Below are 27712 nucleotides of genomic sequence, written 5' to 3'. Positions count from 1 at the left end.
ACCACTTCCAGGTGAATTCTTCCGCACTAAGGCATTGATACATGACTGCTAAGTCTTGTTCCTCATGAGGAAAAAGCCATAAAAATGAAGTTTCCATGTGATTTTGGCCGATTTTGACTCTTGAGTTTGGTCCAACATTACTCAAAACCAAGATGAGCTCTGCTAGGACGTAAAACCCTGAGTTGAAGTCTATATTGTCCAAGTAAAACATCACATACTGCAACAATTACCCTGATTTCGCTGGGCTCAGCCCCAGCCTTGCTCATTCGTTCTGAGAACACTTGAGTGCTCTTTGTCCTGCAGCACCCTCCTGTTCTGCTGTGTGGGGTTGTCTGTGCATATTTCTTACCATAGTATGCATTTCCTGAGAGCAGGGCCGGGCACACTTTCTATGGTGGTTTAAACAGTTTGCTCATCTGAACTTAATTCTTTATGTCTTCTTCTTGGAGGTGCCCTGGTGCCTCATGGTTTTAGCTAGTTCTTTTAGACTTTTAGGCTCTGGGGTGTTTCTCAACTGCCATCTACATGCTTCTACTTCGGTGGCTTGTGTTTGCGAGGTCTTCCCATTGATCCTATTGGTTAAGGGCCAAAGTGAGTTGTGTCCACCACACCATTGATAACCCCGGTGCCTCGGAGTATGAGCATCTTTGTAGATAGTATTTAGTAAGAAAATTAAGGTATGGGCGCTGGAGAGATTCCTCAGCAGTTAAGAGCACTGGCTGCTCTTTCAGACATCTTGAGTTCAATTCCCAGCGCCCACATGGTGGCTCACAACCTCACAACCATCTGTAACGGGATCTGATGCCCCCTTCTGTCATGCAGGTGTACATTCAAATAGAGTGCTCATATACACAAATAGATCTTAAAATAATAATAATGATGGTGATAAAATCTTCAAAAATAATTAAGGCAGATAAGAATGATCCCTAATCCAATATGATGAGTTATCTTTTGAGATAACTTATAGGATCTCTTTGCTGGTCTGGAGCTCACTGTATAAGCCAGGCTGGCCTTGAACTGATAGAAATATACCTGCCTCTGCCTCCTGCCCGCTCACTGTGTTTAGCCAACAGTCGTTACTAATGCACCCCTGACTTATTCACAGACATGTGCTTTTGTGGACAGTAAGTTATATCACCAAGTTCTCCATGAGTGACGCTCACAAATATGAGAGTCACCAATTTGTTTCACTGAGATAAATGGACATAGTGAATCCTTCTGAAGTGGCAACAGCCCAGGAATACAGCCTTGAATTCAAAAGTAAGAGTTCCGTCTGGGAGAACTTCTCAGTGAGTGGAAATTACGGAGCCCATATGTAAACATGTTGCCCTTGGACATTAGATGTCAGATAAGCCATATGCAGGATACTGTAACAATTCCAAGTTTTGTCTTTGAGTTACCTGTGTTGGTCAGTCCTGAAGGCTATTAGTCATACTGCAGAAAGGTCATGCTAAAGACAGTCTGAGTTTGCTGCTGTGGAGATACAACCCAGGGCTCCTGCCACACCTCCTGCATCCTGGGGTTTTTGTTCTTTCTTTCCTCCTTTCCTTCCTCCTCCTCTTCTTCAAAACTTTCTCACTGTATAGCACATGATGGGCTTGGATTTATGATTCTCCTGACTCAGTCTCCCAAATGCTGGAATTATAGTCTGATTTCAAATATATTTTAGCCGGGCGTGGTGGCATACGCTTTTCATCCCAGCACTCGGGAGGCAGAGACAAGTGGATTGCTGTGAGTTTGGGGCCAGCCTGGTCTACAAGGGAGTCCAGGACAACCAAGACTACACAGAGAAACCCTGTCTCAGAAAACAAAACAAAACAAACCAAATATGTTTTATTTACTGCCAATTATACAGGACACAATGCATAGATAAAATGACATCAAAAGATAGATTAAAAATAAGTATCTTCTCTCACTCCCTTATCCATTTTTTCCATTTGTGAGTTAATTGTATGACTCTGGATGTAAATCAGTGATAGAGTACTTATTTTGGGGGTACAAGCCATTAAATTCTGTACTCAGCAATGCACACACACACACACACACACACACACACACACACACCAAACTACAAAATAAAACTGTGTGAATAAATTATAACTATCATGGCATTATTATAGCATACATAAAAACAACAGATTTTCAGGAGGTTAAGGGGTAAGATCATCGCATGTTCAAAGCCAGCCTAGACTATTTAGTGAGACCTGATTTTAAAAACAAAACAAAGCAGCAAACTAGTAATTTTTTTTAAAAAGTTGTATTTATTTAATTTTACTTGTATGCCCGTGTATTTGTGTGTGGGTATGAGCGTGCGAGTGCAGATGCCTGCAGAGGCCAGAGGAAAGCAATGGCTGCCTAGGAGCTGGAGATACGGGGGTGTGAGCTGCCCGAAATGTGCCCTGGAAATGGACTCAGGCCCTCTGTAAGAGCAGCACAAGCATTTAACTGCTGAGAAATCTTGTCATCCCCTAAATTTGTAATGTTTAATAAATTAGCCAAATAGTTTTAGAGGGAACCTTGACGTACATAGTACATTGACATGCCAAACGCACACGTTCCTTGACACAGCTACTTCAATACAATTGCAAAGACACACACAGATGTGAGCGAGTGGATAGTGATTGCATTATAATTTGTACTAGTGAAAATGTGCAGATAAATTAATGGTTAAAGAAGCTGGAGAGATGGCTCAGAGGTTAAGAACACTGGCTGTTTTTCCACAGGTCCTGAGTTCAATTCCCAGCAGCCACATGGTGGCTCATAACAATCTCTGATGGGATCTGATGCCCTCTTCTGTCATGCAGGATACATGCAAATAGAGCACTTATATACATAAGTAAGTCTTAAAAAAAAAAAAAAAAAAAAAAAAAAAAAAAAAAAAAAAAAAAAAAAAAAAAAAAAAAAAAAGAAAGCAAGCTGGGAGGCAGAGACAAAGGCAAGTGGATCGCTGTGAATTTGAGGCCAGCCTGGTCTACAAAGCGAGTCCAGGACAGCCAAGGCTACACAGAGAAACTCTGTCTTGAAAAACAAACAAACCAGACCTTAACATTTACCCTTAACAGTTCATATTCATCAGCATTAGGCAGATTCCTTTTCAGTGCATGGCTTCTATTTTGTGAAGGGTTACGATCCTCTCCCACTGAGGAATGCTAACTTTTAGACATGGTCCAGTGGGAATGAAATCTTGGCAGCATTGACAGCATCATATTTACACCTTCTTCAGTTTCCAAAGCTCAGCCAACTGAAGGAAAATATTTTCATCAGGAGTTTCGATCAGAAAGCCAAAATCAAGAATGAAAACACATCTCTGGGGAGGATTACATCATATGGCACATGGAAGCCCATCTGGAGTGAGGGGTAAATATGAAGGAATTCAATTCAGTCCAACAGGCTGCTGTGGCATGTCTGCTCTGTGCTAGAGATGGGATAGAGGCCGAGGGAAAAACCCAGAGATGGTCGTCAACATCTCAGGACCTCGTGGTTTAGGAATCAGACCTGTATTTAGAAAAATAAGATATTGAGAGTAGTTTGATGTCACATAGGCAGTTACAAGTTGTCAGGATCTAGCTGGATTAATGTGAAAAGACCTGACCACCTTAGATGCTCTCGCTGAGCAGGCTACAGGGACAACGGTGCTGTCAATGCATAAGGTAAACTGGATTCGAGGCCAGTTCTTGAATTTTTTTAGGCAGCCTTTTCTTTCAAGCCAACTTCTTTGAATGGCAGTTACTAAGATGATTTGAGGTAGATGTGTCTTGTCCAGTGGCATTCAGCCCAGCTCAAATTTAAATAGAGGACAATTATTTCTCATAATCTTTGGACAGTACTGTTATAAGATGAATTCTTCCAAAAAGTTAGTTTGACCAGTACGAAGACTCTTCATGCCATGCCTCCCAAAGCGCTCAGAGATAAGAGAGCAGATGAGGATGTCAGACAGCAGAAGTTACTTCTCTGGAAGTCTCCCCACTGAGACTTCTGGAATCCATTTTCTGAAATCTCGTTTTCTTTTACAATGTTACAAGATCTCTTTGTATTCCCTGGAGGAAAAAGGAGCCAGCGGGAAGGTCCCACCAATGCATCTCCCTCATCCTGAAGGCTACTAGTGTCTTGAGTCAAATCATTGTCTACCCTTCAGTATGTATTTTTATATAAGTTCTGAGTTGTAGCACTTAGAATCCATGAGAAGTCAGACGATGTACTCAACATAGGCTAGTTTTTGTTTTGTGTATGTGTGTATGTGTGTGTGTGTGTGTTGACATTGTCTATGAACCTGAGCTCTCTAAGTCAGTTTGTCATGTTTCTAGTCCTGTTGAGGGACAGGGATTGTCAGCAGAACCCAAAGCCAGAGAGCCATTTTGTCATATGACTATTAATATTTAATTTAATTTAATTGATGATTATTATGGTGCTTATTACTTAACCACTATTATAAAAATAAATATACACTGACGTCTGTTAGATTTTTAATATTCCTATATACTAGAACTGGGCAGAAACTAACCCCTGAAGCTATCTTGTCTAATCCCAGCCAAAAATCTCATAAATACTTGAACATGTTCCAACTGGGCCCACTTCTTTCCATCGCGCCAATCCTCAGAACAAGATCCTCCTGGCCCCGTGCTTCTTCTCTGCCTTAACCTACGGCCACCTGCTCCTTTCCTCCTAGTCCCCTCTCACCCTTCCCTCGATCCTGTTTTCCCAAGCCTATGACCCGTCGCTCCGCCTACCTCTCTTCTGTCCAACCCAGGTGTAGGCATTTTTTGTAGGTCAATCAGGGATAATTTTAGAGGCAAGGTTACACAGTATCATTTGCTGTACATGAGCACTTGCTGGTAGAGCAGTAAAGTTCCCCGGGGACAAATAATTAGTGGTCACTCCAGACTACGGTACACCACCATTTAGCACCAGCTACCTTGAGATGTGCCATGATGTGTTAGAGGACACAGAGCCCAACAGGGAAGGCACCTCAGGAAGTCACACAGTGACCCCTATTCTCTCTCTACTTCCCTTCTCCTTTCAGGACTAAATCTAGCTGTAAGCACATGGCACAGAAAAATGTTTATATATCCCAAACAAGTCAGTATCAGTGAGCAGGCAAGAGGGACAGAGTGATCTTTAGGTGACAGATGGGAAGCGAAAACACCTAACAAATAAGTGTAGGCTCTAGTGAGCTGTTTCCTTATGTCTTGGGCATCGTTCATGTTCCTGTGCTTACTTCAGCTGCAGTGTATTTGTTTACATCATTTGCTCTGTTTTGCTTTTTAAATCTCATTGGGTAAAAAGACCAACGGTTTATTTACCCATTTCCCTAGCAGTGGATAAGATCTGGTATTTTACTATTTTGATGTTCCTATGAATAGTCTTGTTAGTGGTCTTTTGTTTGTTTGTTTGTTTGTTTTTTGATGTTCAGGTACAACATTTCTCTTGAGTCTATAGTGCTGAGACTAGAACTCGTGAACTGAGGCCAACAGATTGAGGTCTGCCACGTGACACTAACTTGGCATCTGTTCACCTTCTTCTGAAGCACGTGGGGGCCTTTGGTACTTTCAGACTTTCATTGTGGTTTTGCTGTGCATTCCCGTTTCCTGAGTTGTTAGTGTCGTGTGACATGCTCTCATATGTTTCATCATCACCGTTTCCCCTGTCCTGAGGAGACTTCAGATCTCCCTCCACTCTGTTCTATGGTGTATTTATTTATTTACTTATATTTTTGGAGACAGGGTCTCATTGTTTATAGGCTGACCTTCAACTCACTATATACTTAGGGATGCTCCTCCTGCTCCACTTCCCCAGTGCTGGGATTACAGTATGTGCCACCACACTGGCTCTTGTGTTGTTAGGGATTGAACTCAGGGTTTCATTCATGCCAGGTAAACACTCTACCAACTGTGACGCATCCCAAACCCCTGCTTTTTTTCTTATTATATTTGGATAGTAATATAGTTACATTTGGATAGGAATCCTGTTGGTTATAACTGTTCCCATTCTTTGGATATTAAAATGCATGTGTATTTAATTTTAAACTTAAGTCCTTTATTCTAATGTGCCCTCCAAAATCAACTCATTCTTTTATATTCACCCTCATTATTTACTCTGGTGACCTCTTAATTTTTAGCTTGTGCTTTTAAAGTGGTTAAAATATATACAACACAGAGTTTGCCATTTTATGTGTAGGGTTCAGTACAGGACAGTATGCATATTCAAAATATTGTGCAACCATCATTTGCCAAGAGCGCCCTGTTCAGGGAGCTTACTAGGCATGTGGGCTGTCTAGGAGGTGATCTGGTGTTTGCAAGGTCTTATACCATGATGTACCCCAAAACTGCTTCCAGCCTCTGACATGCTGTCAGGAGCCATTGATTTGGGAAAGTCCAGGAGGCATGAGAGATCTCTGGAGGTGATCCGATATTTGCAAGGTCTGTATTGTGAGGTACCCCAGAACTGCTTCCAACCTTTGACTACCCTGTCAATTGTGCACTGCTGTATCTCTCTGAAATCTGGCATTAGAGCCGGGCATGGTGGTGCATGCCTTTAATCCCAGCACCCAGGGAGGCAGAGGCAGGTGAATCACTGTGAGTCTAAGGCCAGCCCGGTCTACAAAGCGAGTCCAGGATAGCCAAGATTACACAGAGAAACCCTGTCTCGAAAAACCAAAAATAAATACATCTGGCATTGGTGTGAATTGTTAGCTTCTGGGTACTGACCAGCTCTGATTGAGCAAACTTCCTAGAGGATTTTATTGAAGATGTACTTTTTGTTATCCAAATGAATTAATCCCTGATTATGGAATTCCTGATATGGCTCAAATAGTTTTAAAAGTTAAAGTTAGTTTATGGCTGCAATAAATACCTTTGTGGACCTCCAGATGCCTCACTTAGGATAGCCTACCAGCAGATTTGTGGCTTCAGATAAGCCTCCACCGCAGATGGCACCACAAATCCTGGTATTTGACCATAAATATAGCCAAATTTGTTTAAATTCCATGTGAATCTATATGGAATGATGTTACCTAAAGATGTCTGAATTTACTCTGTTTCTTAGAATGAAAGACAGACAAAATTATTGTCCTGAGCTCATATGAACTAAGAGATAGCTGGACAATGTATAGTCAGGTCCATCCTAACTGATAGGTTGTATACTCTTGTAAGTTTCAGACCCTGTTAACCTTAGACCCTGCCAACCTTCGTCATTTTGAACTCACCATGAACTTACATAATGGATACATAGATAAGAAATGTTTAGATTTAAAGCATGTAACCTGTTGTATTTTAGAATTCATCTGCTTTTGTGATTAATTGTACTCTTCTGACTATGAGGTAATTCCCTTTTCTCAGAAGTATATATATGGGCTACAATAAATGTGAGCAGGAGGAAAAGGAGAAAAGGAAGGAGAACGAGAGAGAAATGAAGGGGAACAAAGGAGAAAATGAGGGAGAACAGAGGAGAAAAGATTGAGCAGCTTAACTTCAGTTGAAGTTAAAACGCCTGACTTCATCCACCTTTTCTCCTGGTCCTCTTCTCTTGAACGTATGTGTGGGAGTGGTTTATTTTCTATCTCTCTCTCTTACTTCTTATTTCTCTATAGATTAGCAAATAAGTTAGCAGACTCAGGGGCATCAGCCTTCTATGGCTAATAAGCCTAAGTTTACACCAACTTATTGGAAATCTCCGCAAAGAGGCCTATCTACAGATCAAAGAGCCTCCTTTTACGACCCCGTGCAGTTTCCAGCCAGAAGCCGCTTTTACAGCCTCAGCCATAGGAAAAAAGGTGGTCAGTTTAAGTTCTCCTCAGCCGCAGTACAGCCAGTCCCTAAAGAAGAAACCTTGGGCTCTTTTTCCCTTTCTCTCCTTTTTCTTCTTTCAATCCTGATCAGTTGCCTGAGCCATCAGCTCTGGTCACCCAAGAGATAAAGTAAATTAGAAGGGCATCCGCAATCCAATACCAGAGAAACTACCCTGGACCCTCTCCAGAGCACCAGCCGGGCATTAACAATCATTGCTCTCCATCTCCCAAACTGTTTATATTTTTCTTTTTTTGTAATTTATATTGTAAGTGTGTGTGTGTGTGTGTGTGTGTGTGTGTGTGTGTGTGTGTATGTGTCTATGTATGGACATGTGCATGTGAGGCCAGAAAAGGGGATTGGGTCTTGGGTCTTTTGGAGATAGAGTCACAGCTAGTTGTAGATAGTCTGACATGGGTCCCTGTGCAAAAGCAGTACATACACACTCTTAATTGCTGTACCCCCTCCAGCCTCCTATGCTTTTATTAATATCTCCCCCTTTTGAAATATGGTCTTGCTATGCTGTTCCAAGTGGCCTCCAAATCCTGGGTTTAAGTCATCTCACTACTTTAGTCTTCTAAGTATCAGAGACTACAAGTGCGTGCCAAGTGTGCCTGTGTCTTCATGTACTGTTTAAGGACATCTTTGGTACAAACAACATAAAGACCATGTATATATTTGCTCTGAAAGCCTCACCATTTTGCCTTTCTTGAGTAGGTTTTCAACTGGCTGGAGTTGATATCTGTGGAGAGTGAGAGACAGAGGATAGAACTCCTCTCCTCAGCCATTCGTCCCAGAGTCATTTAGAGTTGTCCATCTTTTCTCCATTGACTTGAGCAGTGCATCTGCCACATGCTGGTCTTATTTACAGCCGTGGGACCACTTCTCCTGTCTCTATTCTCTCAAGTTGTTTTGCTTATCCCTATTCCAATATCACAGTGTTGTAAATACTTTAAGACTGTAACAAGTTTTCCTTTGATACATGGTCCAAAGGTACACAGCTGAAATCTTTAATTTTCTTATTGTCTTTGCTTCTTATTCGTATTCTTATTCAGCCTTTCCCAGCGACTCCTTTTAGATTTTCTAACGCTTCTCCAAAAACTGTATATACCCCTCCTTTGGTTGAATTGTTCATTGCTTGGCAGTTATTTATAGCAATTCATATGTTTATTTCCCTTTTCCACTAGACTATAAAGCTTAAGAGAACATAGATTTGGGACTCTTTCATCAGAAAACACTAACCGGCACTTAATAGGGCTAATTGATATTTCCAGTATAAAACAAACCCTGTTCATATTTGGAAGGGCGCTTCTTCCACCCTGTAGTACCTCTTAAGGTTACACATACTCTCTCTCTCTTCCTCTCTCTCTCTCTCTCCCTCCACCGCTAGACTAATGTATCCAAGGGAGAAAGGATGGGATGCTTGTTTTTAGATTTTTTTCATAGCCAAACTCTCAGAAGTAGGAAATGATGTCAGGAGGGTGGAGGGAGCAGAATGTGGCCAAGTTTTATGGTTCAGCTCCTCCCCCACCGCCCCTAGTTGGAAAGGCATCTTTTCCTGTGCTTTCCATTGTGAACAGGGCTGGTGGGGATTAGAGGTCACAGCATGCTCACTGGGTAAAGAACTGTAGCACATCCTTGGGCTTTAGGGCAACACACCCTAAACCAGGGGAAAACAGAGATGCACGTTGACTTGCCAAGTATGGCAGCTAAGCTCTCAACTGCGTAAGGCACCAAAGAACAGGAGTTGTCGGGTGGTGAGGTCAACTGTGGGTGAACGCCATCTGGGCTAGCCTGTCTGCGGCTGGCATTGTCCAGCACAGGCACTGAATAGAGCAGTGATGATTCACGGAAATTATGCTGCAAAAGGGACTCTGTGCTTTATTACAGGACAAACTGGGGAGCCGAGTCATCCTGGAAGGAATGTGGATCAAGTTTTCAGATGAGGACTCGGAGTTTCTTAGGTTATGGTCATATTTGATTCAAACCATCTGTTCAATGTGAAGCCAAACCCAGCATTTTACTCACATGTCTCTCTGGTCCTCATCAATCTTGTTTCATAAATATTTATTGAAGGCTCTTGGAATCCAGGAGCTGTGGTTACCAAAAATGGCACGGTAGTCCCTGCTCTTGACTGCTTATGGTTTAGCGAAAGTAAATTTGTGTATATTTTTCCCTTTGTGAGGTCAATGTCCATAGTTGGTGAGAGTCTGCCCCCTCTCCCAAACAGGGTTTCTCTGTGTAGCCTTGGCTGTCCTAGACTCACTTAGTAGACCAGGCTGGTCTCGAACTCACAGTGCTCTGCTTGCCTCTGCCTCCTGAGTGCTGGGATTAAAGGCATGCGCCACCACGCCCGGCCCTGCTGAGAGTCTTGTTTGCCATCATTGTTGATGAAACGGATGCACGAGAAAGCTTGTTCACTGAAAGCACCTTTGAAATGTCTGTGTCATTGTGCGGTATTGCTGTGGTGACAGGGATTGCTACTTTTCAACTGCCTCTGGATACAGAAAACAGTTTTTACAGTGTGCAGTGACCCACATTGACAGCAGGAAATAATGATGCTGACATAGCTGATAGACTCAAGCTATTTTGTTCTCTGAGATCAAATATAGGCTTTTTGGGGGCTGGAGAAATGGCTCAGCACTCAGGAATACTTGCTGCTCTTCCCAAGCACACAGGTTCTATTTCCTGCCGACACACGGTGGAGTATGGCCGACTCCAGTCCCAAGGGATCTGATGCCCTCTTCTGGCCTCTGTTTGTCACTGCATGCAAGAAGTGGACATACAAGCAGACCCTACACATAAATTCATAAAACACCACTACACGTAAATACATAAAACTCCAAATGAAATATAATTTTAATATGATGTTAAAGCAGCTATTTCATGACATAATAAGGTTTTGATAAGGTTAAACATATTTTCCTAGTTATTTTACGAATTAGTCATAAAATGACTCTAGTTATTCCATATTTTAATTTGAAAAATTTTGGTAGGCATTTAAGGGATTGTATGAAGGTATGAAGATAAATAAAAGGGGCTGTCTGAAAAAAGAGCTCAAAAATCAAGCCACAGGTGATGCCATGAACCTTTGGAAACTGTACAGAATTGGCTTATAGGTGCATTTCTTTAGGAGACAACTCATCATATTTTCTAGTAGCTCATGTTCTGAAAACTTGAAGACCCTCTGTAGTAGAGGGTTCTAAACATATAAAAAAATAAATCATAAACATGCACTAAATTCTAGCACTTGTGAGGCAGAAGCAGGCAGATCGTTGTTAGTTCAAGGTTGGCCCGGTCTACACATCCAGTTTCAGGCCAGCTTGGTTGACATAGTGAGACCTTGTCTCAAAAATAGAGTGTGGAAAGAAAATAATGGCACCATATAAGAATCATAAAGAATGGAGGCTGGTGGCTCACGCCTTTAATCCCAGCACTTGGGAGGCAGAAGCAGGCGGATCTCTGTGAGTTTGAGGTCAGCGTGGTCTACAAAATGAGCCAGGACAGCCAACGCTACACAGAGAAACTCTATCTCAAAAAAAAAAAAAAAAAAAAAAAGAGGGGCATTCAAGTGAATGACATCATTGCTGATAGTAACAAACATTTTCATATAATTAATAACTTTATGAGCTGAATTTTCAGTTTGTATAAGGATTTTTCTTTAATAAATTAAATATATACATACATACATATGTGTATATATATACACACACACACACACACATATATTGGTTTTTTGAGACAGGTTATCTCTATTATAGCCCTGACTGCCCTGAAAGTCTCTTTGTAGACCAGGCAACCAGGCTGGCCTCGAACTCACAGAGATCCACCTGCTCTGTCTCCTGAGTGTTGGGACTAAAGACATATGCCACCAAGCCTGGCTTAAATGTATATTCTTTAATTCTTGAAAGTATTAACTTTTTGATGTATTTATGCTAAATCTTTGCTTTAAAATAATTATGTGAACTTTTTTAGATGTACAATTTTATGTTTTATATGGCCAGATACTGAGATATTTTTGCTTTGTGATTTCATTTAAATTTCCACGGTATCCTCAGACTACTCACTGTTCTGTGCTCCAGTCTCTCTCTCTCCCCCCCCCCCTCAAAAGCAGTTCACACGTTTTAGGAGGTTTTTTGACTTGGTGACGTCAACTGTGTGTATGCCACTGAGGGGAAGTGTGTGTTCTGCTGTCGTATTAGTGAGATCAGGGCAGGGAGACGGTTGGTAGAGTAGAACTCCCTGATGGTCATGTCAGCTCTTTGTCAGGCAACCTTTACACATAAGCCTTTTGTTTATGTGGAAATTGGGGTTAATAGTAGAGCCTATTTTGTGTGGCTTGAGAATAAAAATTGACATACACAGTGGGTGAAGCCAGAGCCAAAAGCAGATCTGCAAGCAAGCAAGAAAAGGGTTTACAGAAGGCACCGGAAGCTGCAGCAGAAGACGAGCAGAGGGGGTGCAAAGTGAATCAGTGGATAACTGTCTTCAGTTACTGTATATTTATTTTGCATTCCATGTGTAAATACTTTCAGTGTACAGAACTAGCTATGCCTAATTAGGGTGCCCTTTTAAAGAATTTAAAATCTTTAAGTCAGTTTTTTTCTAAATAAAGCATCATCAGAAAAACAATTGACATATAAATAGGTTCTGGTACAGGGGACAGCCACCAATTTAGTCCATCTTAGGTGGGTATTTTTGAAGCTTCAAAAGTGTTAAGAACAGATCATACATTTCTAAACTCAGCCACTCCCAAGGGCTCCAGTCTGGGGCTTTTGTAAGGGAGACACGCCGCCTAGCGGCTACAGAGGGCGGAGGCGCTACTAAGCGCCACAGGAAGGACGCGCATCCAGCCGGCTTCCCAGTGGTTTCCTAAGCATTTTCAGTCAATCCTGCAGGTTCCTCCACTCCCTCAGGTCTGTGCTCGGATGTTACCCTACGAGGAGCCGCAGGAGAAACCGAGTACATCGCGGGTGGATGCACAAATATTATTCTTGCAGCTGTTTTCTCATCAGGAAAATGAAGGGAGCGTTGCTAACAGAATGAAGGACAGTCCTAGAGTGCCAGGAGCAGAGCGGACACGGGCCGGCTCCACTCCACCTCCCCGAACGAAAGCAGAGAGGCAAGCCCTCCATTAAAGCCACCCCCGGGTTTAGTAGTCTCAGTTGCACGGACTCTGGCTGCAGCGTGGAAATGTTTGCTGTTAGCATTGCAGCACTGAGTCCCAACGCCGGCTCCTCGCGCTTGAAGGGCAGCTTAAGTTCTGCAAAACAAATGAACAAAATCCACAAACACTTGTATTCAAGATGTTTTATTCCGGGCGTTGTAGCTCAGCCTGTAACCCCAGCACTTGGGAGGCGGAGGCAGGAGGATCGCCATGGGATTCCAAGTTAGTTTGTGCTACAGTGCAAGACCCTGTCCCAAAATGAGCCAAATTCTGCAAAGAAAACAAAACAAAAGCCAGAACCAGCATGAAAGAGGTTCAGCAAACCGAACGGAACGCACCGCCCCAGCAGCGGCTCCCAGAGCTCCCGCGCAGCTCACCGGTGGGCGGGACGTCAGGGGTGGGACCTGTGCGTCACATTTCCGCTTCCGGTTCCAAAAGAACTCTCCCGCCACTGGGAAAGAGTAGCTGTCAGCGCGGTTGTTCCTTCCAGTTTGGTTTCTGGCTGGTTAAAGAGAATCCTGTTGATTTGTTTGGGGCGGAGAGAAATCGTAGAGTTGAAAGCTTGAAGTTGACCTGGTGGCACTGAGTGACAGGTGATATTTGCAGGGGGTGGCGGGGGGGGGGCGTTGAGGGGAGGACGCCGGCCGGGAATGCGCTGGGGCCCGGGCGGGAACTTGAGGCACTTTTGAATGTTCTGGAAGGTTGAGTTTAAAGGATAGATTTATAAGTCTGTTCCTCAGAGTTATAAGATGAAGAGTAAGTCTCTCATCCAGGTACAATGTACTTTTTTCCCCTTGGTCACCCCCAACCCCACCCCGGCCCCCATAAAACTTCATCAGGGCTTGGGTTCCCAGCCGTCTGAGAGTGGCGACTCAGACTAAGTGAGGAAGCAACATCTTTTGGTTTGGCTTCCCTCTTGCCAAAACGGCCACCATCTGCATCTTTTCCAGTTTAACTCTTTCTCTCACTCGACTCCGTTATCACAGATGTCTGCAGCAAATAGGTCATCGCCTAGGAATAACTGTCAGTGTGTGTGTGTGTGTGTGTGTGTGTGTGTGTGTGTGTATGTACACGAACTTGTCTACTTTGTTGTCTTCAGCTCATTTCCATCACTTTAACATTTTCCCCATCACTTAAACTTTTCTTTTTATCCACTACTTTTAAAAGGTGGTCAACATGCAGTTCTCAGGAAGGATTCGGAAGAAGCTGCGATTGGCGGGTGACCAGAGAAATGCTTGCTACCCCCACAGCCTTCAGTTTTACCTGCAGCCACCGTCAGAAAGCATATCGCTGACAGAGTTTGAAAACTTGGCTATTGATAGACTTAAGTGTAAGTCAAACGTTTGTATTCTTGGGAAGCGCAGTTATAATTTGTGGCGGCAGATGAAGGCAGTTCGTCTTTACTCAGCAGTCCACTCGACATATATTGGTGGCTTGTGATGGAAGGGTTGTTACTCATCTACTCACTGTAGCGTGCATATTGAGTACTACTATTCCAGCAGGCAGAGATGAGTGATGAGTGATGCAGTCCAGCGGTTTGTTGAAACTGTGTCTATGTGGAGGCAGACATGTAGGGTAGAAGTCACACCTCAGATTACGTTCTGCTTCAGTCGAAGGAAATACTAACGCTCCTGAAGCATGGACGTGAGCGTAACTAGCTTAGTCTAATTAAGGAAGGGTTCTTAGAGAAGTTGAAATTTGGTCTGATTTCTGAAGAAATGAGTAGACAGTAGGGATTTTCCAACAGAAGAAGTGTAGGGCTTTCCCAAACTAAGATAACGGTCTCTCCAAAGACCTGGAGCTGTGAGAGAGCGCTATGGTTTCCAGTGGCTAGTTCAGGGTGAGTGGACAGGTGTAGATGTCTGAAGGCATACTGTGCCTTGCAGGATTGGAGTGTGAGAAGGAATGTGGGCAGTGAACTGGAGGCCTCTTATCCTTTGGGTGTGAACGAAGAAATGAATGAGCTAGCCATGAACTAAGACAGATACTAGCAGATTCTCAGAGTTCCTGTTCCATTCTTGCTGGAAGATTCAGGAGATGGGAAACTGTTAGGTTTTCTTGGAGCAGCAGAGTAAGAGCTGTTGACACAGGAGAAAGCGCTTATTACTGTGCAGTGTGGTGAAGGCAAGGGGAAAGGGTGTAGAGAGGTTAGCAGCATCAGCTGTTTCCTAGGATTAAGGTGGTGACTGAAAGATCACTTACACTGAGAAGGTAAGGGTAGTGACAGCGCCAGGTTTGACAGGAAGAAGAGCAGGAAGTGCTGATTATATAATGTGACGTACATACCGCAGTAGGATGGAACCCATGAAACCTGGGTCTGTGCTTAGGCAGCAATGTAAAAGAGTCTCATTTCTGGTGTTAAAACATGCCTGGGGGAATTTATGTGAGGCCCTCTTGTACATGGTTTTAGGAATGATTGAATAGTTGTGGCATCAGCTGGGCGTGGTGGCATATTGCCTTTAATCCCAGTACTTGGGAGGCGGAGGCAGGTGGATTGCTAGGAGTTCGAGGTCAGCCTGGTCTACAAAGCAAGTCTGGGACAGCCAAGGCTACACAGAGATACCCTGTCTCGAACCCCCCCCCCCCCAAAAAAAAAGAATAGTTATGGCATCTATTCAGGTGGCCCCTTTGGATGACCTGATGCTGTTTGCTGCTGTGTAGTCTCGAGTTATCAGGAAATGAAGGCCCCTCCCCTTTTCATCCTTTTCATCTTATTACTGTGCTCAGCTGAGGTATCTCCTGATTGCAAAGCTTTTCTTCACACTGACACACAGGGTGTGATGCACACATTGGTTCCGTGGTACAGCAGGAAAGATCACCGACCACTTTTCCATCTTCCCTCGTTGAGAATCTCTGGTGTTAGATTATTTTCTATTTCCTGCACATTGATTGGGTCTATCCTCTTAAAAGCATAATTTGTGTAATGTATGCACAGAAAACAAAGTTGTTAATACTGTCATGTTCTAAGAACAAATAATTAGAGAATGTGTTGTCTGTAGGTTTTATCTTTGATTTAGTTTTTTTAAAAAAAAATTATCTTGAATTCATACTTTTTTTTTTTCTTTTATTCTTTCCCCTCTAGTGCTAAAAACAGTTGAGAATCTCGGTGTGAGCTATGTGAAAGGTACAGAACAATACCAGAGTAAGTTGGAGGCTGAGATTCGAAAGCTCAAGTTTTCCTACAGAGTAAGTAACAGAAGGATGGCTGTATGTCAGTCTGTTTGTGCTTCTGTGACTGGTAAGTTACGGGAAAGGTCTCTTATTAGGCAGAGCTTTTATATAGATGAATGTAGTTCAAAGTGCTCAAAAGGATACGGTTTGCTGAGGTGACTGAGATGTACTTAGATGGTTATGGCACTGCACTTTCCTCAGGACTGCTGTCCCTCTTACTGCGCAGCCGTCCTCGGCATTGTGCAGGTGTTTCCTAGTCCCCTTGCTTTCTACCCACTGGCTGACTACAGAGATCACCTGTGTTTTCTGTGAGGCACAGGGCGATGCGTGCTGTTTCTTGCTGCTTATTCCAGGAGCATTGTGTGGCTGCCTGGCTCAGACGGGGACAGTTTAGAAGGCTTTCCAGAGGAAGGAGGTTCTGGAGTTTTGGAATTGCTTTTTTGTCTTGTTTTGTTTTTGGAGTGGGTTGTTCCACAGTCGAGGCTTCCCTTGGACTTGTGATGTAGTCCTGGTTGGCCCTGCACTGTTGATCGCCAGCCTCTGGAGGGCTGAAGTAGCAGGCGTGCCGTACCACATCCAGCTTGGGGTTGCATCTGGGCAGATATGCTAACATTTTTATTTTGGGCAGATAATTGCCAGCAGCAGTTTGATAGGGTCGGCTTGGACAGGAGAGAACAGGAGCCTGGAGTGATCAGTCTGAAGCTTTGTGATATTAACATAGACTGAAAAAATTTAGTGGATTATCACAAGAGGAAGCCAGACAGGATAGTTACATGCCCAGGTCTCTACTTAGGACCTAGCTAGTTAGTTAATTAAATAGCCAATAGAAATAATTCAGGGGAGGAGAGGTTTTACTTCATCGCAGCACTCAAGGCATGGCAGATTTCATGATGGTAGTAGTGAGCAGTTGGGGTTCCTCACCTCATTGTGGCAGCCAGCCAGCAGAGAACACAGGTCACAACCAGAAGGGGTTGTAACCCTCAGAGGTTACACCTAGTGACCTTACTGGCCTCCTGTAGCCAGTGAGGTCTAAAGGTTCTACAACTGCCAGACTAGCACCACCAGCTGGGGACCAAGTGTTAAGACACTTGAGTCTGTGGGTGACATTTCGAATTCAAATGGCACCAGTTTGGATGGTTGGTGATATTTTAGGGTGTGGCCTACAAGAGGAGCCAGTCCTGAAACCAAGATGTTGGATTTTGTTATAGATGTAACTCGGACATGCTTCTGACAGTGTCTTGTGGACATCTGCATAGGCAAGTCTGGGTTTGGAAGGCGGGTTTAGTGGGAGTGTAGGCTTCTGAGGCAGTTAGAATGAGCAAGGCTAAGTGAGAACGCACCAGAGAGATAGAGAAGGTGATAGGGGCAGGTTGAGGAGGAGGTGCTCTCCCGGAGCGAAGGGAGTGGGATGGAGTAGTCTGGGAAGGAGATAAAGAATTAGATAAAGAACTAGAGAATTTCTCTCTTTGTGAGAATAGGAGATGAACTGGGATAGCAGTGTCACAGAAGCCAAAGGATAATAGTGGCCATGTTAATCATGACAGGAAAACAATACCAGCCATTTGTATTATGCTTATTTCGTGCTGAATCTGGCTGTAAGTACATTACTTATGTACTTGGTACATTTTATCATAAGAACTAGGTAATGTAACCATCTTATTCTGTAAATGAGGACATTGTTTTCTTATACTTCGTGCTCATAAGATGGTAAATGGTAGAGCCAGAATTTTAACTGGGCATTTTATTTTTTTTAAAAGATTTATTTATTGTATTTATTGTATATGAGTGCTTTATCTGCAGAAGAGGGTATCAGATAACATTATAGATGGTTGTGAGCCACCATGTGATTGCTGGGAATTGAACTCAGGACTCCTGGAAGAGCAGGCAGTGTCCTTAACCACTGAGCCATTTCTCCAGCCCCTGGGGCATTTTATTTTGTGATAGTATTTTTTTTTTTTTTTTTTTAAATTAAAGATTTATTTATTGTGTATACAGTATTCTGCCTGCAGGCCAGAAGAGGGCACCACATCTCATTACAGATGGTTGTGAGCCACCATGTGGTTGCTGGGAATTGAACTCAGGGCCTTTGGAAGAGCAGACCGTGCTCTTAACCTCTGAGCCACCTCTCCAGGCCGGTGACAGTATTTTTAACCCCAACAGTTTCAAAACCCTAAGGCAGATCACATAAGATAAGTTGTACAGTGTGCAGTGGGTTTAGAATCTGTATGGGCCCTTGCACATGGGGCAGGGACCAGAATAGCAATAGTGGCTGGAGGAGAGAGGTGGTGCGGTGGGTATAGATGCTCTTACGAGATGCTTAGCTAAAATTTCTGTGGAGAGGCAGGGAAGAATGTAGATGTTGTAGGGAAAAGGGAAGATGTATATAAAACACAGAGATAGGTGATACACATGTATGTTAATTTTAGTTTTTATTTGTGTGAGTGATGTGTGGATGTCTGCTGGCATTCTCACCCATGTTGCTGCATGTGGGTTGATCAGTGGCCAGAGATTGACTCTGGGATGTCTTTCACAATCATTTTTACACCAAGGGCCATCAGCAGCAAATGAAGGAGAGGTTTTAGTTATTCCACAAGGAAGGCACCAGATGCTGTGTCCATGGAGATGGGAGGGAAGGCACCAGATGCTGTGTCCATGGAGATGGGAGGGAAGGCACCAGATGTTGTGTCCATGGAGATGGGAGGGAAGGCACCAGATGCTATGTCCATGGAGATGGGAGGGAAGGCACCAGATGCTGTGTCCATGGAGATGGGAGGGAAGGCACCAGATGCTGTGTCCATGGAGATGGGAGGGAAGGCACCAGATGCTGTGTCCATGGAGATGGGAGGGAAGGCACCAGATGTTGTGTCCATGGAGATGGGAGGGAAGGCACCAGATGCTGTGTCCATGGAGATGGGAGGGAAGGCACCAGATGCTGTGTCCATGGAGATGGGAGGGAAGGCACCAGATGCTGTGTCCATGGAGATGGGAGGGGAGGCACCAGATGCTGTGTCCATGGAGATGGGAGGGAAGGCACCAGATGCTGTGTCCATGGAGATGGGAGGGAAGGCACCAGATGCTGTGTCCATGGAGATGGGAGGGAAGGCACCAGATGCTATGTCCATGGAGATGGGAGGGAAGGCACCAGATGCTGTGTCCATGGAGATGGGAGGGGAGGCACCAGATGCTGTGTCCATGGAGATGGAGGGAAGGCACCAGATGCTGTGTCCATGGAGATGGGAGGGAAGGCACCAGATGCTGTGTCCATGGAGATGGGAGGGAAGGCACCAGATGTTGTGTACATGGAGATGGGAGGGAAGGCACCAGATGCTGTGTCCATGGAGATGGGAGGGAAGGCACCAGATGCTGTGTCCATGGAGATGGGAGGGAAGGCACCAGATGCTGTGTCCATGGAGATGGGAGGGAAGGCACCAGATGCTGTGTCCATGGAGATGGGAGGGAAGGCACCAGATGCTGTGTCCATGGAGATGGGAGGGAAGGCACCAGATGCTGTGTCCATGGAGATGGGAGGGAAGGCACCAGATGCTGTGTCCATGGAGATGGGAGGGAAGGCACCAGATGTTGTGTACATGGAGATGGGAGGGAAGGCACCAGATGCTGTGTCCATGGAGATGGGAGGGAAGGCACCAGATGCTGTGTCCATGGAGATGGGAGGGAAGGCACCAGATGCTGTGTCCATGGAGATGGGAGGGAAGGCACCAGATGCTGTGTCCATGGAGTTGGGAGGGAAGGCACCAGATGCTGTGTCCATGGAGATGGGAGAGAAGGCACAGATCCTGTGTCCATGGAGATAGGAGGGAAGGCAGCATGTCATGTGACTACAGAATCCCAATGCGGTTGGGGAAGGTGCTACAACAGGGGCCTTGGGGCACTTGAAGTCTAAAGCTGCTTTTCTACGAAGTGAGGAGGGAGATGATTATGCATCCATCCCAGCTTTGCTGTTTATAGGCTTTATGCTGTTTGATCTGGAGTGCCTCCGAAGGGTGTAGTGAGACTCTGGTCTCCTCCGCTCTTGGCTGTTTCCCTGACACTTCTATGCAGCTCTGCTTCAACATGTGCTCCCTCCCAAGAAGCTCTACTTTGCCACAGACTCAAAAGTAGCAGAGTAAATGACTATAGTCTGTGAGCAGAAATGAACCTTTCTCCTTTTCAACAGCTTATCTCCCCTCTGACTAACTTTGTTCTGAATGGTTCTTTGACTTCTTAGTGCCTAAATTTCCTCATCTTTCAGATAAGGACATAGGACTACTTTCACTGTACAGTTTTTTGTTTTTTTTTTGTTTTTTTTTGGTGGTGTTTTTGTTTTTTGAGACAGGGTTTCTCTGTGTAGCTTTTCCTGTCCTGGACTCACTTCGTAGGTCAGGCTGGCCTCGAACTCACAGAGATCCGCCTGCCTCTCCCTCTCAGGTGCTTGGATTAAATACGTGCACCATTACTGCCCGGCTTATTCAACAGTTTTAAAACTGTGTTTGTACATTCAGAACTCATTGCCAGTGCCTAGTAAGTGCAATGCACATATTCAGCCTTGATATTTTTGGGTGGATAGAAATTCACTGGCATTGATAATTGTGTACTTCAGGTTAGAGGCTGAATTTTATAGTTCACATTCCTGTAGTTGTGTATTTTTTCTCTAAACGTTCTCAGCATTTGGAGATAGGACTGTAGAGTGTGGTTATATATTTAAAATTAGAATTTAAATACAATTTCCCCCCATACCTAGAACAGTAAAAATGAAAGAAGTTAAGGGTTGACTTCGGGAAATGATTGTGAGGGTGAATACCCGGGGTGTAAGGAAGATAGGAGGCGCACCTGACAGGAAGGGAGTAGTTGGGGCCTGCTTGGGAGCTGCACTGGCTTCTTGTGTGTCAGCTTGACCCGAACTCTAGTCATCAGAGAGGAAGGAGCCTCAGCTGAAGAAATGCCCCCCATGAGATCCAGCTGTAAGGCATTTTCTCAATTAGTGATCAGCGTGGGAGAACCCAGCCCATTATGGGCGGGGCCATCCTTAGGCTGGTGGTCCTGGGTTATAAGAAAACAAGCTGAGCAAGCCAGAGAGAGCGAGCTCCGAGCAAATCAGTGAGCAGCAACCCTCCATGGCCTCTGTCTCAGCTCCTGCCTCTAGGTCCAGCTCTGCTTGAGTTCCTGTCCTGATTTTTTCCAGTGATGGACAATGATCTGCAAGTGTAAGCCGAATAAACCCTCTTCTCCCCAACTTGCTTTGTGGTCACCGTGTTTCTTCGCAGCGATAGACACCCTAAGGCAGGAGCTTCCGGTGAGGTAGTATGGGTCTTACTTTCACCTGGCTGTAGTTGGGCTAAAACAACAACTATCCTGGAAGGACATTAAGAAATGTGTTTTTGAAACTCCTGTTTTACCGTCAGCCATGTTGCATCAACATTTCTTTGCGCCTCTTGCCACTCTTACTAGCTGATTTATCCCTTTGGCTTTGTCTTCCAGGAGAACTTAGAGGATGAATATGAGCCGCGGAGACGGGACCACATTTCCCACTTTATTTTGCGCCTTGCGTACTGCCAGTCGTGAGTACACACCTACATCCTCAGATTCAGATCTGATCTCGCAGGCTATAGTCGGTGCATGGGAGGTTGTCGTGCTTTCGAGACGACTGTAGAAATACTCAGAATACATCGAGGGAACCAGCGTGCCGTAGGCTGAGCATGGTTGCATAGTCTTTGACATAAGTTCTTTTACTGGAAAATACTGAAAAAATTTATTGCAAAGGTGCTGGGTATCTAGAGGGAGAGGCTGCACATTTTGGGGTTTAAATTTATAAAGTATTTCATTTGGAAGACAACTTTTGATATTTTACAAGAAAAAAGTGGTAATATTACCAGTAAATATATATTCAAACACGTAGTTGAATTTGGTAAAAGTTTTCTAATTTGAGATGTAAAAGCTATTTTCAGCTGTTAGTCTGTTAAGTATAACTCAATGCTGCCCCCTAGAGGTAGAAAGGGCTAATTGCATTTTTTGCAGTAACTTTACCACTTACTAATTTTTGGTCAAATAGCAGCTCTGGTTGTTTATTTTTATTTAGGATATGAGTTGAGTATCCTGAGTTGCTTCTTCTCTCAAGAGCATAATGGTAGCATTTTGGTTAATAGCTTGAGACCTAGAGTTTTGGCTTTATAAAAAAAATATGTAGTTTATATAACCTACACAGTCACTGAATTATTGGCAGTCTATAAAAGTCATCTCAAAAAATGAAACTGTATTTTACATGCAGTAATTTTATAATATAATGCAAATGCCTGTGCTATGGATTAGTATATTCTTGTTTTGACTTTAATATATTAAAGTTACTATAAAGCTTGCACTTTTAGTTGACATAGTTTACTCATGTTAATCTGTTCAGAGATAAAATGACTTTTAAGATTTTGGTGTTCACTTTATGTGGACAAAACCACTTGAGAAAAAGGAGGAGTGCCTCACTTCCCAATGTAATTGGCTCTTTGAAAGTTACTCCAGTGAGTGAGAGTGTGGGGGTGTGGAGGTATAAAAAAAGAAAAAAAAAAGAGAAAGTTACTCCAAATGCAGTGAACTTTTTTTAATGTTAATCAGTGATTATTCAGGTTTCCTCAAAATACTGTGTATTTAACTCTTTTGTGACATCCCAGGCCTCACCTTCAGTGTCCGTGTGGAAGATGGTAGTTTAGAGTCCTCATAATCTGTGTTGGGTGAGGCGGGGTGCACATGCGTGGTGATGCTGTGGACCCCTCCTCTTTATTGCAGAGAGGATTTGTCTGCTCTTGACAGCTCTCTTGGCACCAGACTTGCCTTGAATATTGTTTCAGAAAAGCCCTCCAATCTAGTAATCATTGAGTTTTTAACTTATATTCATGTTTCTGTTTCAGTGAAGATCTTAGACGATGGTTTATTCAACAAGAAATGGATCTGCTTCGATTTCGATTCAGTATTTTACCCAAGGATAAAGTTCAGAGCTTCTTAAAGGATAGTCATTTGCATTTCGAGGCTGTAAGTGTGTATGTGTTTTTTGTATTTTCTCCTTCCTTCGTGTTATTGTTGTTTTGGGGTGACTGGGTGCTACTATATAGTCCAGGCTCAGACTTAGGGCAATCTTTGTGTCTCTCTAGTGAGCACTGGGATTTCAGGCTATCACCATGCTGGGCTTATAAATATATTTTTATACTTATTTGAAATTGTTTCCCCTTTATTATCTCCTTTTAAGTGCCGATATTAGTAAGTAGAGTTCTAGCTCTTTATGTCTTTTTCTTAGGTACGTGGCTCAAACAGTAGCTGATAGGAACTGATATTTAAAAGCACGTGACGTCTAGAGAAGGTTTGTTGGTTGGACAGAGTGAAGGAGTGAACTACATTCTGCAGTTATATAAAACAGAAATGTCTGGGGAATTTAGCACAGAGAAGTGTGGTGGATAGAAGTAGAAAGTGTCCTAGGTGGATCTGTGCTACTGACAAAGAAAAATTGTTTCTGAAAGGTTTCAGTAGTTGAGGGAGTGGGACTGTTTGTGACTTTGGCGTAGGTGGAAGGTTCTTGTCCTGTCTGCAGATGCCTCCTGTGTGTCGAGGCTTGTTACAGGTCAGTGTCACCAAGAGGACAGGGGTAGTTGCTTTTTCAGAACTCGTTTTTTTTTTTTTCTCTCCACTCATGGTTTTGATCAAATTTGGTTGCATGAGGAGAGGCAACGGACATTTAAGTGTCTACTTGGCAGGTGCCTTTTCTTCTTCTAAGTGCCCCTGCGTACTGTCCCCCTATGTGGTGGTATCTAGTGAGTCCTTACACAGGTTCATTGGACTCGAATCCAGTGCTCCCACTTTGATTGTGGCTTTGGGCCTCGATGAAGTCCATTGTTGCCATTATCAACAGTTAATTTATCTTAAGAAAAGAATCTAACTTCAGCCACGTTTATGCGTGTGTCTGGGCATGGGACATGCATATGAGCGTGGGTGCCCATGGAGGCTAGAGGCATTGGATCCCCGCAGGTGGAGTTATAGGCAGTTGTGAGCTTCCTGACATGGGTGCTGGGAATCAAACCCACATCTGTGGAAGAGCAGTTTGTGCTCTTAAGTGCTCAGCCATCTCTCCAGCCTTAGTTTATCTTTTCTTACTAGAAATAAATAATTTTTTAACTACACTGTTATTAAAATTATTGATTTCTAATAGAAGATTGAAAAAAGTTGTCCTTGATGCCTTTTTTAAGCTACAGAATGTCTGAACACATCACCACATATACTTTTAGAAAGTAATTTATTTAGGTACTGGAGAGGCAGCTCAGTGAAGGGCATTTGCTGCTGTTGCAGAGGACCTGGCTTCAGTCCCTAGCACTCAAATAAGCAGCTCACAACTGCTTGTAATTCTAGTTCCAGGAGATCTGATGCCCTTTTCTGGCTTCCTTGAGCCCCAGGCATATATGTAGTCTTCGTATACACATGTAGGAAGTCCTACAGACACATTAAATAAAAATAAATCCTAATCATATGTGTCTCTTTAAATAGAATCACTATATCTTGACATCCTGCTTTGTAAAGTGCCTTCTCCAGGGATGCAGGCTGCAGCTTCCTCTTCTGAGTCCCTCAGTACACTCTCATCTACTTCCTCACAGCACTTGGGCCTTTGTTGCTGTTCTGTATTTGCCCCTGGTGTTTTACAGTCTTTGTGCAGCTTAGTGTTATTTGTGTTTGGTTTTGTAGGTAATGAAAATAAATATTTATATTCAGGTTGACACGATTACCCAGCCGCTTCAATGGCCTTGATCATTACAGGTTTAAAATCAGGGGATGCAGATAAACCTTTGGAATGTTTATTCAGAGTGGTAAGCAGTGCACGCGTTGGTGCTGTGCTGTTATGAATTTTACTCTTTAGTACCTGTTAGTATTGGGCGTCTCCTTTCTGGGACTGTGCTCCTGCACTTCTTGCTGGTGACAGGGCTGCATTACCCACTCTCTCTCAGGCACATCTTACAACTGTGCTTTTTAAAAGTTGGTTTTTTACACTAAAAAAAGTCAGGGTGTTTTAATTTTATTTTGAGATTATAATATAATTACATTATTCCTCTTCCCATAAAGCCCTTCCTGCTCTCTTTCCAATTCATGATCTGTGAATTCTGCCAACTTTGTATTAGAAGCTTTTGAGAAAGAATTAGACTTGTGCTGAAAACGTGGTGACTTTTTTTGATCATTGTCTCTTAAACAATGTAGTTACCCACATAGCACGTATGTTTATATGTATTAAACATAGCCCATGGGGATGGACAGTGTAAGGAGGGCATGTGCATGTAACTGTGCCACTTCCATACCCGAGCTTCTGCTGAGTCTGGTATCTGGGCCCTGGAACCTGTTCACTGCAGGCACCATCCAAGATTCAGTCTGAAGTCCCGGATCCAACCTGGCTCAGTGTTAGCTCCCAGGTCCAGTGTTTCTCATGAGACTTAAGGCAACTGATCTGTGATCATGTAAAATTAATTTTATGTATACAAATGGGTGTGGGGGGTGGGGCGGGCAGGAGGCACTTACATTCAGGTGTTGCTGACAGGCTTACTCCTCAGGTCCCTGTGCATCTTTTCCATCTTACTTTAGGCTTTCCTAATTTTTACCACTTCACTCCTGGAAGTGTGTGTATTAGCTTCAGTTTGATCCAAGTATGTAGTTTGCATTTGAAGACCATCACCCCTAAGCAGGGATTAGTAATGCCTTCAGACTGGGGACAGAGCGAGGGTTTGAGAACAGTTATGAGCATCTGTCATCTGAGATAGTCTTTGAGGAGGAGGCCATGGGACTTGTGCTTTAGGTCCAGGCACATGGGATGGCAGAGTGAGGAGCTGCGGTGCTGTCATACCTTCATCCTGGACGCTGCCTTCCTGGCACACTTAGTCTACCTGGATTTGCAGTGCTTGTGTGCTTTGTATATATTTCTTTGTCTTTTCACTTTTCTTAGGGCTACAGTGACTTCCATCTTCATCCTCATCTGTAAGACAAGGTACTTTTACATCAGGAGGTGATGTGGTAATGTGAATTACGTGTACTGGGTGTGGTGGTGCACGCCTGTAATCCCAGCACTTGGGAGGCAGAGGCAGGTGGATCTCTGTGAGTTCGAGGCCAGCCTGGTCTACAAAGTGAGTTCAGGACAGCCAGGGCTACACAGATAAATCCTCTCACGAAAACAACAACAACAACAACAACAACAACAACAACAACAGCAAGAGCAACAGCCTCCCAAAATATGAATTATGTGTTTGCTTTGATAGAGAAACACGTTCAGAAAAAGGTCTCGTTGATTCTTTTGCACAGTCTTTTCTCTTTCCTTCACTTTTGTGTAGATTGCCATGCTGATGTTATTTCCTTCCCTTTTGTGTAGGTTGCCATGCTGATGTTATTTTATTGGGTAAAAATCTGGAAAAAGTACACTGGCTTCTTTTCTGGTCTTGTGCTGTATGCTTTTGACCCGGCAGTGTGCTGGTCCTTCTGCTTATTTGGTTTAAACTTGAGTTTCTAGCATGTGGCATGTGACTCATGGCACGACAGTGTACAAGACAAGAAGAACTAACACGCTGTCCTTTGCCTTGGGAGCTTGGATGCTAAATCAGGTTTCTAAGAAGGAATAGAGAGGATGACGTATTGTCATCTCTGAAGATTATATTGGATTTCTCGTAGCTGAGTTGATTGACTTAACCTTGAGTCATAACAAAGGTGACTGGGCATCCTTAAACAGACCGCAGCAGTGTCTTCAGGTGGTCAGTTAGGATGGCCAGGCCTTGACAGCCATAGCCTCAGACAGCCCAGTGCCCGATGGCAGCCTGACAATACACTTGGAGGCTTTAAAACGTCTTAGTGTAACTCATTTGACGAGCCAGTGGGTCTGAAGGCAGGGTTCTTTCTTGCACTCTGAGAAGATCAGGACAGTAAAGATGGGCAGGGGACTGCTCTGTGTGCCACAGACTAGATCTGATGCCACTAGAAAGAGCTCGTGCTGGTCAGCTGCCCTTGAGTTCCAGGAAGTGAGAGTTTGCGGAGAGGCTAGTAATCTTATTGCTTGACTGTCTCAAAGCACTTCACATAAAAGTTTGATGGTTTATTTTTGCTTATTTTAAAATGAGTGTCTTATCCTACACCTGGCTATTAGGATTTCTTATCCCATATTTCAAATACCTTTTTTGTTCATTTTTCTCTTAGAATATGTTTCATCTCACTTTTTGTTGTTATCATTAAAAAAATACTTGTTTGTTTGTTTTTGTATGTATAAGCGTGTGTGTAGGTGCACATACCACCACACACAAGTGCAGTTCAGAAGGCAGCTTTTTGGTGGAGTTGGTGGGTTGCTGTGATCAAACTTAGGTTGCCACCCATAGTGGACAAAGCTTAATTTGTTATTTATGAATTTCTTAGGAGCCTTTGGATGCTTTTCTTTGGTTAATATTGCAACATTGATTTAGTCTTTACATATGTGATTTCTTTTTTAAATTTTAATTTTTTTAGACAGGGTTTCTGTCTGTAGCCCTGGCTCTCTGGGAACTCATTCTATAGACCAGGCTGGTCTTGAACTCAGAAATCTGTCTGCCTTTGCCTCCTGAGTACTGGAGCT

General features: G+C 43.5%; 1 protein-coding gene across 1 annotated transcript in view; it reads left to right on the top strand.

Annotated features, from left to right (window-relative positions):
* Nucleotides 1-13385: 13385 nt before the first annotated feature.
* Nucleotides 13386-27712, top strand: part of Prim2 (DNA primase subunit 2) — a 225859-nt gene continuing 211532 nt past the window's right edge. Inside the window, exons 1-5 of the mRNA XM_051153016.1 lie at nucleotides 13386-13541; nucleotides 14116-14278; nucleotides 16031-16134; nucleotides 21595-21674; nucleotides 23010-23130. Of these exons, the coding sequence (XP_051008973.1) occupies nucleotides 14125-14278; nucleotides 16031-16134; nucleotides 21595-21674; nucleotides 23010-23130 (459 nt within the window). The 5' untranslated portion in view covers nucleotides 13386-13541; nucleotides 14116-14124. The remainder of the gene's footprint in view (nucleotides 13542-14115; nucleotides 14279-16030; nucleotides 16135-21594; nucleotides 21675-23009; nucleotides 23131-27712) is intronic.

The sequence above is a fragment of the Acomys russatus genome, chromosome 11 (assembly GCF_903995435.1).
Source record: "Acomys russatus chromosome 11, mAcoRus1.1, whole genome shotgun sequence".
Lineage (NCBI taxonomy): Eukaryota > Metazoa > Chordata > Mammalia > Rodentia > Muridae > Acomys > Acomys russatus.
This window is presented reverse-complemented; position numbering and strand designations above follow the sequence as displayed.